General features: G+C 28.8%; 1 protein-coding gene and 1 pseudogene across 3 annotated transcripts; both read right to left on the bottom strand.

The window, feature by feature from the left end:
* Positions 1–1,462: 1,462 nt before the first annotated feature.
* On the bottom strand, positions 1,463–4,613 carry LOC107486355 (uncharacterized). Of its 3 annotated transcripts, none has more exons than XM_021141205.2 (5): positions 4,305–4,613; positions 4,106–4,210; positions 2,512–2,594; positions 2,208–2,280; positions 1,463–1,580 (listed from the first exon to the last, which is right to left on the bottom strand). In XM_021141205.2, the coding sequence occupies exons 2-5, from the start codon at positions 4,190–4,192 to the stop codon at positions 1,509–1,511; spliced, it is 315 nt and encodes a 104-aa protein (XP_020996864.1). In that variant the 5' UTR covers positions 4,193–4,210; positions 4,305–4,613; the 3' UTR covers positions 1,463–1,508. The 3 variants fall into 3 exon arrangements, 2 of the variants coding, with proteins under 2 accessions (XP_020996864.1, XP_052115882.1); XR_001591643.3 differs by lacking the exon at positions 1,463–1,580 and adding an exon at positions 3,254–3,357 and having other exon boundaries at positions 2,198–2,280; XM_052259922.1 differs by lacking the exon at positions 4,305–4,613 and having other exon boundaries at positions 4,106–4,272.
* A 2,797-nt stretch (positions 4,614–7,410) lies between these two features.
* Positions 7,411–9,670, bottom strand: LOC107486354 (isoflavone 7-O-methyltransferase-like; annotated as a pseudogene).
* Between the last annotated feature and the right edge of the window lie 2,783 nt (positions 9,671–12,453).

The following is a 12,453-nucleotide window of genomic DNA, read 5'->3' as shown; positions in this document are numbered from 1 at the left end:
GATCATTTAGATTACTGCAGACTGAAAATGGGTGAAAATAGATGTATTAGGTATGGATTTAATTTGTTAGCATTTCTGGATGGGGTTGTAATTGCAAGCTTGTTTAGAGCAAGTGTGTAGGAATTTGATAGCTGAATTTTTTATTTCACTGAGTTGAGTTGTGAACAACATTTTTGATGATGAATGAAGCAGGAATTATTGTGTTGAATTTATAAAATTTGAACCATGGCCTGTGATGAATATGTTAAATCTCATCTCTATATTGATAGATAATGGCATATATGTCATGACATAAATTTAACAAATATGCATGCTAGCTAAGTAGCACTAAGTATCTATAGTCAAAGAAAGATCTATGTTAATATATTGATAATTAAAGAACAGTACAGTTGTTGAAACAACTTAACACATAATATGCCATTCAAAATATGGACAGCAACATGGCCCTGAGTCAGATAACCAAAATATAAGGATCTCAACCAAAAGCCCTATGCCTAAAACCAATAGTAGTAGTAAGTAGCATAACATATAAGGGGGACAAATCGACCCCTGTCCATTTTCTAATGGCCACGTGGAACTTAACAGACTATTAACCTCCAATTCAGCAACGTTAACTGACATGTAGGCAAGTTTCGTCTGTTTTGGTCAGGAGATGTGACGGAAGGACCGGAAAGTCTCACAAAAGTATGGGACAGGGACCGATATGTCCCTTTTTTTTGGACAAGGGCCGTGATATCCATCGAGGAAAATGACAGGAACCGGATTGGGTGTTTACTCTAATATCAACCGCTATCAATTACATTCTTTTTAATGTTATTGGGTAAAAGAATAGATAACATTGAGATTTGGATCCGTAGAAATACAGGTAGTAGTCATTCGGATTGGTTGTGTATTGCACAACATAATTTAATTACAATATTTTTGTCACAACCACCGCAAAACAGTATATCAGCGGTTCCACAAATGTGCAAGTTAGGGGGTGGAGATTTGATTTTGCGGCGGTTCTAATAAATCGCGGGTACAAATGCAACAAATCAGATAATTGATTTTGCAGCGGTTTTAAGCGGTTTTAAAACCACCGCTAGTTGGTAAGAGGATTTTAAAAAAATTGCAGCGGTTTTAAAATCGCCGCAAATCTATGTAGGATTTTTTTTAAAAATGTGTCGATTTTGAACCGCCGCAATTTCATACATAGGCTTAAAAAAAGCTGATTCATAATTATTTTGCTCATTGCTTCTTTTTTTAACCACTTAAGTACTTATCTGCATAATAGTTATAATTTAAACACATCCACAAAAGACTATGATTAATAAACATGTCGAACAATAAAGGGCAGAGTACGATGACTATATTACTATAACACCAAGTAATAACAGTGGATGAAAAATTACAAATTATTCACAACACTAGCAACCTTTCATTCTGTGATGAATATAGCAACCTTTCAGATTGTTGCAACTTATAACTGTCATATTTCCTAGACCTTCAGTTTCTAAAACCTTTTCAGCTTAGTTTGGTACAACATAAGTTCTGTAGCCTAGCTTTACCACAGTGTTTACCTTTTTCTCTATTTTTGGAACCTGCATCGTCAAATAATTAGACCGATAGATTACCAAGCTGACTTAATATATAAATAAATAAACCAGACAACTAATTTGTTAAAATTTGACTTAATATATAAAAGCAACCTGCAGTTCTTGAAAGCTTCAAAAAAGGGTATTGTTTCAAACATCTTTAAAGGAAATAAAAATTATGAAAGCTAAAGATCTGATGGAACAAATAGATATGATGTCCTCAATTTTATTGTAGAATGCATGGTTCTAGTTAAATTCAATGAAACTCTAGTAAATAGTTTAGTGAAGAAGTAGTAAAAATTATTTAGCTACGGATCATGTATTGTTTGTCAAAAGCATACCAATCAAATGATCAGGTCTAAAACATGGGCAAATAATATAATTTTTGTATCATTTTTAGAAGATGCCAACAGAAAATCATACAGGAGATCCAACAAGAACTGGTGAGAAAATATTAAAAAGAAAGTTTTGATAACTATTAATGCAACATTGGTATATTTCAGTAGAATGGCCAGCACAACACTGCTATTGAAGACTCTAAGTTAATGGCCAGCACAAAATTGCTATTAAAGACTCTAAGTTAAGCTTTCAAATATTTAAGTGGCAAAATTTTAATGAAAAGAATTTGCTCACCATGTGCAGCTCTCCACCGAGGCCAACTTCACCTATGAATGCAACACCTTTTGGGATAGGGAACTCCATGAAACTAGAGAGGGAAAAAAGGAAAAAAAGGGTTGGAGATGGATAATGAGTAGTGAGTGGGAAAGAAAGAACAGCTAAAACAGTCCAGTTCACTTATTCAACATGAGCTTTAAGAATTATTTATCCAAACAAGGAACATGAAATGGTTCATAGCAGCATCTTTGAACCTCATTTTTCATAAGCATTGTTAGTCCAACAAATTTAACATCATTTCAAAACAATATAGAAAATGAACCTGCTATAAATTGCAGTTGTTATTGCAAGATTTCTAGCGGTCTTTGCAAGTGTCCATCCACCAACAACATTAAAAAACACAGCCTGTTGTACCAAGGCAAGACAAAAAAATAAAATATTAGAATTAATACAAATATCAAAAACAAAAGTTAATTTATTCAATTTTCATTGGCCCTATAATTTAATTTTCCCTTAAAACTTTTTTATTGCATTTTTTGTTGATTTTTCTTCTGGTTGACAACAGACTAATTATTAAAGAGTGTGATTCTTAATCATAGATATTTGAGTCAGTGAGGGCGAACAAGGTGAAATGGATTATTTAATTTAAGTTGAGAATACCTTAATTAGCATTATTTCTACTTAATTACTAGACAATATATAGTGTACCCTTATCTGATTGTGCAGGAAATATGCTTGCTTGTTCATATAATGGCCACATAGATATTGCCTCCTCAAAGAAGAATTGGCCACGCATGTTCATTGCATGACAATTATTAAATGATTAAATGGTAATAAATTTTAATGTTGGAATTGAATGTGAGATCTCACACTTATGCTGCCTTATGGATAAGCACTTTACCTTCATAATTATATATATAGTCTAGTCTAGTATATATTAGGAGCTGTTAGCTTGTGATTTTTACTATTGATTCCCTTTTTATTATGATGTTATTGTTAGGGATAATAAGATCGTCAAGTACATTTTTTTTTATTAAATATAATGAGTGTGAACAAAAATATACCAATATATCTGAAAGGCATTTAACTTTAGCTCCTGCAGAGAATAGAGCTCAGAAGCAATCACAATGCAATATTAAAGTCAATCCTCACATCCATATATGATAGCCTGCAGTTATAGTGATAAGTTTCAGTGACTAAGTAATAAAATTAATAGAGGAAGAAAAAAAGTAGTCGCAAATCACCGATGTCTCTTACATTTCGAGCATTTTTCATTCCTTTTGTAAGTAAATCTTACATGACAGCAGCAAAAACTTTTGCCCTTTTAAAGTGTAATTGAGTTGTCTGATTTATACACCATGATATTTTATAGTCTCATCAGAACCAAAAATAAAAAATACAATTTACAAGTGTTTAATGCTTCTCTTGATAATTCAACTAAGAGATTCCTATTGACTATTGTAGGAAAGTTACAATAAATATTATTCATGCTAATTTCAGCAGGGTATCACTTTATATCCATTACAACACCTATAAAAAAGAAGAAACTATTACAAAAACACAGTAGTAACTGGTAACACTGGAATGCATCACTTCAACATTAACAAAGTTAGGAAAAACTATCGCATTAAGCATAATAGTGGATGAACCAAGCATAATTAATCTTTTGATAAACTCATAACCACACCATCAATGGTACATTCAACATATACTAATAAAAAAAAAACAGAACAATCAAACTAAAACTTTGAAAGAGAAAGAATCACACAACTGCTTATTAAATCATGAAACTTTCACTGAGGAAAACTAGCAAACAGTTTGTGTACATATTCCATAAAAACACTAAAATGCACAAGACAATAAGTTAATACTATATCAAAGATTCTGGGAATAGAAAACAGAGTCAAGGATGGTACCATGAGCGAGTGGAAACTGCGCGGAGGATGATGGCAGCTGCAAACTGTGTCGAGGGCGATTGCGACTGTGACTGCGCGGAAGGCCATGACTACGCGAAGTGAGATCTGCAGCACACAAGACGACAATGGATTAATGTCTGCAAGAAAGGGCAAGAGAGAGGAAAGGAGGGCAGAGGGTGCAGGGGGCTGAAGAGCTCACAGTGCACAATAAGGCAGAGGGAAGGAGGAACTGACTGCAAGAGAATGAAAAGGCAGAGATGAAGTAGGATACGATGGCAGGGGTGTGGGTGGGAGGAATGAAGGGTGATAGAGGATCAAGAAGGGCGCAATGAGACTGCGGCGGATGAACTTGCAGTGCAATAGGGATTCAGAGAAGAGAGCCGCGCCAATAGATTTTCAATTCAGAGAAAACACTTGGAGAAAACACCTAGGGGTGGGTTTCAATTGATAAAGGTGTTTTGTTTAACCGTGAATTCTAGTAATTTCGCCGCACACCGCCATCCAAATGGGCAACCGCCGCAACCTTGCTATTTAGTAGCTGTCTTTTTAAACCGCTGATATTTACCGCCGCAAACCCCTGCATCTGGCGTAGCGCGCAGTATTTGTATTTAAATGTGAGTGGTTTGATCTAAGTTCGCAACACAAAACATGAAAATAGAAAGATTACAATATCACTGAAGTGAATGTGTCCAAGAAATATAGACATTATAACCCTTTTATTTTATCCCAAAATTCAAGATAACTATAATATTTGTCTTATTCGAAAAAATGTAAGTCTAATTGTTGGATGCTTGTAATTAAAACTAAATCAAGAGGTCACATCGAGTTTGATGAGACGGAGGACCAATAACCTTACCAAGTTGATAACCCAACTCCTTTTAAGTTAGTGGTTGACATTGGCAATTCTATCACTCTTTGATCGCCTCTTATAGATGATGAAATTATTGACATTAGAATTGATGAAGACATTCATTCACCAAAAAAAGAGGACGACGAAAAAAAAATAACATCCGAAAAGGATAATCAACAAGGAGTTGACGGTGACGAAGAAAAAAAATCTAAATTAGAGTAAATGTGGAGGCTGTTACTATCTGAATAGGTCTATTGTTTTACTTTTTAATAATTTTACATTATTATCTGGTATTTTATTATATTATAATTTTTTTATTTCAGTGAAACATTTAATTTTTATTTATTTTTATTTATTTTTAATCATATTATAATTATGATAATCATAATTAAAAATATTGAATATAATTTTTTTATTAAAAAATATTACTGTCAGATATTATCCACGATATATTTTATTTTTTTAAATATAATTTTATTAAATACTATAACTATTGGAATATCTGAGAAAATTTTATGAGGATAATTAGGGCAGGAAAAAATAAATGGGACGTCAACATTACTAATAGATTTTTTTCGACGATAAATTTACACAAAAAATAATTGTTCTGCAAATAGTTGCTGTAAAAAATTTTCAACAATTCAAAAGTTTGCTAGTAGCAATTTACTGTATATACCGTTATTAGAATTTGTTTTACAATAAATTTGATGATAATAATATTGCTATCGGATTTTTTTAACAATTTTGTCGATAATTCTGACTATTTTCAACAATTTTTTTTCTTGTAGTGATTGCCAAAAAAAAAAAACATAACACAACAATATGGGTTCCAGTTTGTATACACTCCCTCATAAGAACTCAAGAACTGAACTCTTTGATTGTAAGTGATAGAATTATAATTTCTGGTAGAGACTAGATTTTCTTTCTTTTGGGCCTAGGCCTTGATGTATTACCAAAAGCAAAAAGAAAAAATTTAATATGAAAGACAGGCATGGATGTATATACTTAGAAATGGTTCTGATGTGGCTGAGTATGTGATGCAGTGACAAAAGTATTTGTCTCGTATTAAGCCACACCAAATTTGAATCTTAGCAGCAGTAGTTACATTAGTGTGTAAGTGTATTGTATGATAAAAAAAAAAAAACAAAAAAAAACAAAGGTTTTGATTATGTGATTGATAAATGGGTTATATTAGGTAATTAATAACTTTTTTGAACAACATAAATAATAGGTTTTAAAATTAGTTTAATTCAAGTAAAATACATTAAACTCTCAAATTATTCACATAAATTTTAATATTAGAATAACTATCTGTATATCTAATAAATTAAATATCCAATATATTTATTATTCATCTTATTTAATATTTTTATTGTCTATATATATTTTTTCTTGATAAATATAAGAACATTTAATTTGTTAGACGGAAAACTTTTGTTAGTGGAGGCGATTGAAAAAAACCCAAATCTTTTAGCCCAAAGAATTTGGGGATAAGCTGTCTCTTTTTTATATGTTCTGCAATGTGTGGCAGTTAAATTAAAAGCCTTATATATAAAACATTATATATATATTTTTTTGTTTACCCAAAGGGTATCCTCCAACCTAACAGGTTAAAGAGTAATCTGTCGTGGATCTGAGCTTCATTTAAGGGTCTGTCACTGGCCAATGGATTGTTGCATGCACAAGGCAGAGTTCGAACTCCCGACACTTGCTTAAGCGGATGAGTGAGCTGACCACTCGACCAACCCAAGTTGGTTATATAAAGCATTATATGAAGTTATGAACACTGCTATTTTTATTTACAATAAATATATTTTTATATTTTTATTTAATTAAATCTTATTATTCAAGCAGTTCAATTAGTTTTTTATATCTGTCACAAATTTGAATTTGATAAATAAAATCATTATATACATTGTATGGTCAGAGTTATCAATTTAAATATTATAATCTTTTCATATTTATTAGTAGTCAAAAATTTAAATCTCTCTATCTTTAATAAAAAAAAATTATTTTTGACTAAATATATCAAGTAGTTGTTGAATAAAATCAGCAACTGTGAACTTGTCAAAGACAATTATGGGCCTAATAAAATATATTAATAATTAATTATGTTAGATGAACAATAAAATTAGCTACTAAAATAAAATATATATTAAAATATAAAATATTTATTAAAAATAAATTAAATTATATGTATATTTATACACAAATACATAATAATTAAATTTAAAAATTGATTTTAGTATGTAGCATTTTTCGTCATTAATACATTATTGGATCATATATTGTCTTACCACAAATTAAAGGACAAAATAAGACCCCTAGCTACCGTGGCTTAGCGTTCATCTTATTCATTAGTACATATAACTTCTATTTCATGACCATGATGATGATACAAATTTATTTAATTAGCTTATATAATAGCATTCACTATAAAATTCTATTTAATTATTTAAGGATAGACCTCAACAAGTGACACAATTCCAGCTATAGGGAATAGTTTGTACCCTTGAAAGCCTGCTTCTATAAAGATTTTCTTCAATTCTTCTTCAGTTTTCTGTGCTCCATTGTTACATGTCATGTATATATCAAATTTGAGCTTCATGTCAGTGATGTCATGCTTGTCCTGCTTTTCATTGATCACAGACTCTATAATAATCACTTTTCCTCTTTTCCCATTGCTGGAAATAGCATCTTTACAATTTCTCAGTATCTTCACACAATTTTCCTCATCCCAATCATGTATAATATTCTGAAAACAAAAGAATTATATATAATTATTTTAATATTGAACATTTATTATGTATAGTAGTTAAACGAGTTAAATAGATATTAACTAGTCTGACCATTTAAAATAAAGAGAAATATCTAAATTATTTAAAAAAATTAATTTAATCGAATACTTTAGTCCTTAATATATTTGGTAAAATATGATACCATGAAAATATATTAAAAATTTTAGATAGATAATTTTTTATCAGATGTTTTTAAATCAAGATATAAAAGTCTTTAAAATATTTGAAATTCTCATATTAGTTTTTCTTGTAAATAATGTGTAGACTGATTTGTTTACAAAATAAAATTTTAAAGACCAATCTAGTAATTCAAATTCATTCCAGACTAAAATGTCTAATAAACATTTCTTTTGAAAACTAATTTAAAATATTATATATTCTAAAATAAATAGTATTTTTTATACTTTTACAATATTTTTTTTAAATAGCTTCTCAATATATACCAAAAAATAAAAGTGACACTTATGATACTTGTGAAGTCCCACGTGCAATTGTCTTCATGTGAAGTTGTTAGTTAAAAATTATTAGATGATTTAATATGTTTGATTAAACTATTATCTACCGGTTCTCAATTAGCAACTTCACATGAAATCAAATGCATGCTAATTTTCACCTTAATTTAAATATATACATGTACCTTGAGTAGAACTGCATGTGCTTTAGGAATAGATTTGAACATGTCACCACCAACAAAGCTCAAATTATTGGTTGCTAACAAATTTTCCACAACCTGGGGAAGATCAAATACTATGCATTTCAACTTAGGAAATGCCTCACTAATAATCTTAGCAGTTGTTCCAATTCCACCACCAACATCCACAATGGATTCAAGCCCCTCAAAGACCAAACCACAACTTCTTAATGCCAAGTTTATCATTTTAGAGTCACAAGCCATTGCCTCATTGAAGGACTTCTGATATTTAGGGTTTATGTTGAGAAACTCCCAAAATTCAATTCCTTTGGCCATGCCAAAGAGTGAGAGATTATCTTCCCCATAAATCCATGCCTTCAATTGATTGAGTGGACCCATTGTAACTGGATCAGTAGCATACTTAACCATTGGAGATAAACAATAATCATTGCTACTAACAAGGAGCTTTGATGCAATGGTGAGGGCATATGCTTCCTTCTCTTGTTTGTTTTCGTCATGGATTCTTACCTACGTTGGACCGTATCTTTAATTAGGGTTACATATATTAGATATACCATAATTTTATAAAGGAAATTAAGATACAAATTAATACGACAATTTCACTATTAATTACAGAAATGGCCTTTGCCACTAATTTATAATCGCAATTTAAAAAAAAATTAATATCATTAGCTACGGTTGAAATAGTAACTATTTCTTTTGGAGTAGAATATTTCACTTTGTCACGGTTATAATCAAGACTTAAAAAGTATTGATTATCACTAATTAAAAGTTATTACAGTTCTCAAAACCGTGACTAATAAACCAAAAATCGCGACTAAATGAAAAAATAATTGCCTCCTAACCAAAATTTCTTATTCATAGCAAAAGCGTTGTAGTCATGATTTTTGTGGATTTTAGCCACTGTTTTAAACGACGCTAAAATAGTTCATTCCTCTTATAGAATGTACACAATAAAAGTTAATATTTTAATTTCAAATAAAAATTTCTCTAAGTTATTATTAAGAAAAATATAAAAAAAATCAATGTAACACATATTTCTGGTATTGTTACATAATAATAATAATAATAATAATAAGTTGCAATGTTGAGACCAAGTGATGAAGGGTAATGGGTTGGCCATGGTTGTGGATTATGTCTGCTATGTTGAGCTCAACACACCACTTAATACACATGGAATCTATGTAGGCACAACACTGTCTATACAATAGAGCTTGCCCTTCAAACATCTCAATTTCTTTGGGGCCAAGGATTGATGAACCCATATTTTTAGTGTATTTGATTTGCAACAAGGAGTTATTGTTTTAGATGTGCAACAACATTTGCTTTGCTTTCTATATATATAGAGTTTCAGCACCTTCTAGAAGATGATGGAGCCCTAGTATTCAAGTACATATGTATGACTAATTATAAGAGTATATACTCTTTTTTTTCTTTTTTTTTTGGGTTTATGTAAATTTTTTGTGTAAGATTTTTTTATTTATTTTATACTGATTTTTTTTAGTTACTAAGAATCAAACTTTAGATTTTTAGGTTATAGAAATTCTGACTCTATGTTATATATAAAAATTATTTATTCTAAAAATTTAAGTTAATAAAAAAAATAATTATATCTCTAACAAATACGTTTTTTTTTATTATTTTACATGAAATAAGGTATTCATTTTGAAATTGACAAAGCCATATAATTGTTGATTTTCATTAAAATTAAATGTGTCTTCTATAGACTATAACTTATAAAAGTATTATTAGTGGCAAATTTTCTATTAGATGAAGGACTTGTAAAAGTAGGGGAAAAAAAGATAACAATTATCATTATTGAAAATGGTTAATTTATTCTTTACTCCTGAAAATGATTATTACCTTAATTGGAAAGCACAAATAAGATACGAAAAATTAAAATCCCCAATTTCTTTCAATATGATGTCAATCAGTGAGAAGGTTCAACGTTCCTTCCTTGTGCAAAAGAATGGTCTAGTTATGGTGATTCAGTCTTAAGCATTTTTTTGTTTTTAAATGTTCATTATTAACTATTGAGTGAAATTTCGTAAAGTTTAATATTAAAAGTTCTGCCGATGAACCGTAGATCATACGACAATTTGTCCTCTTTTTTCAGAGATTTCAAATTTAAGTCTCTCCCGAAGTATATATATATTAAAAGTTCTAGAACATGATATATATATGTGTGTGTACACCTTAATTAATAGTTCTTCTTTTGAGAGTGAAACATATAGTATAATAATGAAACCAAATTCATTTGTCAAGAACTCCAACTAATAATCCAACTATACTATAAAATAACGCTAAAAAATTTATAGCTAGGGACACTTATTTATTAGTGGAAAAATTCTCCATATATGATGATCTGTATTTTAGAATTTTACTTTGACTTTTGTAGGGACACTTAGCTTATTAGTTATTATATACTGTTTTATTTAGCACTTTAAAACATTTTTAATTAAGTATTTTTAGAGTATTATTTTTAATTTGATACTTTTAAAAAGTGAATTGATTTAGAATTAAAATCTGTATTGAAATTGATTTATAAAATGAAATCGTAATCACCTTAAAAATACGGTATCACTTTAAAAATATAGTATCAGTTTGATAAAAAAAACTAATAAAATTTTACCACTTGTATAATTATATTGATAAAATAATTTAAAATAATATAAAATTTTAATTAAACTAATATTAAATATTCATATGATCCCATAAATATTTTTGGAAGACTTAAAATAAAATGAAATTAGAATTAGCATTAGAGATGCTCTTATAAGTAGTAAATGGCGTAACATGACAACTAATATTCTACCAATATATCTTACTTTTAGAATAATGCTATGTACACAAAGAGAAATTGATCGTCAAACTAGCTATTATATATTTGTGTATAAATATATATAATATTTAATTTATTTTAATATATATTTTATAATAAAATATAAAAAATTAATTTTTAACTAGTTAATATTAATTAATTTTTTAATTTAAAAAATATTCATCTTTTAAAACATTTATTATTTAAAATTAAAAATTTAAAATCTGTAATTTTAAGATAAATAAATTAATTTTAAACAAATATTAATATCAGTTGAAAAAAAATTAACCCTTTAACATTACTCAAGTCTAAACCTACACCAACCATACATGAATGAGAGTTTCTAAACTCCTTCAAAAGTATATGAGAATTTTTGTTTTTTTTTTTGTTTTCATTCGCATTATGATACATTAATTAGTTAGTTTAAAGAACGTAATTCTTTTTAAAATTTAATTTTAATTAATAAAAATAACCCATATTGATGAATTGAATAGAACAAAAAATTCTTATTTAAAGGACTTGGAAATTCTCCACACAATACATCACTGTTTTTATTAATTTTGAAACCTACCCAGCCAAGGTTGTTGGAGGATACTAGAACGAGTTTTTCATCTTTTATTTATTTATATTTTTTTATTTATTTTATTTATTTGGTAGGTAATTCTATATGAATGTGAATTATATAATGTATGATTTTTTATTGAATTTATATATTAACGTGTCCTGATTAATAAGACTGTTAAAAAGAAATTGAGAACACATTTTATAATTAATAGTCCAACTATTTAAATTTTGCGACATAAAAAATATTGGACTACTATTATGTGGTGGTTAATTGTTATTAATAACTAATTGGATTCGTCAAACTAAATTAGATTTTATTTATCTTTATTAAAAAAGGAGGGGAAACAAATAAAAAAAAAACAGTAAAGAGAGAAGAAAGACTAGAAAAAGAAAGTTTTTTCTTTGAAAAAAAAAAGTGTCAAATTAACACTTATATTTTCCCATAATTATTTAGGTATGGCATATAGGACAAAGGCTGCTTTCTTCTATGATGACTGACTTTAGTCTAAAGTAATCAAAGTTTTCTTATAAAAAGTCGTATTAATACTAAGATTTAGTCAACATCGAAGTCATATGTATGAAGTGTAAAAGTGTTATGATCTTATGGAGAAATCTTCAATGATTTTTTTTTTTTTTTTAATGAAAGAAAAGAAAGGAGCACAA

The sequence above is a fragment of the Arachis duranensis genome, chromosome 4 (assembly GCF_000817695.3).
Source record: "Arachis duranensis cultivar V14167 chromosome 4, aradu.V14167.gnm2.J7QH, whole genome shotgun sequence".
Classification (NCBI taxonomy): Eukaryota; Viridiplantae; Streptophyta; class Magnoliopsida; order Fabales; family Fabaceae; genus Arachis; species Arachis duranensis.
The sequence above is the reverse complement of the archived record's forward strand: the minus strand, read 5'-3'. Positions and strand labels throughout refer to the sequence as shown.

What these genes read in the sequence shown, in the direction of transcription:
- LOC107486355 (XM_021141205.2), bottom strand. Translation starts at nt 4,192, where the DNA reads ATGGCCTTCCGCGCAGTCACAGTCGCAATCGCCCTCGACACAGTTTGC. An exon ending in GCAGTTTCCACTCGCTCATG is followed by an intron (nt 2,595 to 4,105) that starts GTACCATCCTTG and finishes TTGGTACAACAG; the next exon opens with GCTGTGTTTTTTAATGTTGT. An exon ending in ACAACTGCAATTTATAGCAG is followed by an intron (nt 2,281 to 2,511) that starts GTTCATTTTCTA and finishes TTCCCTCTCTAG; the next exon opens with TTTCATGGAGTTCCCTATCC.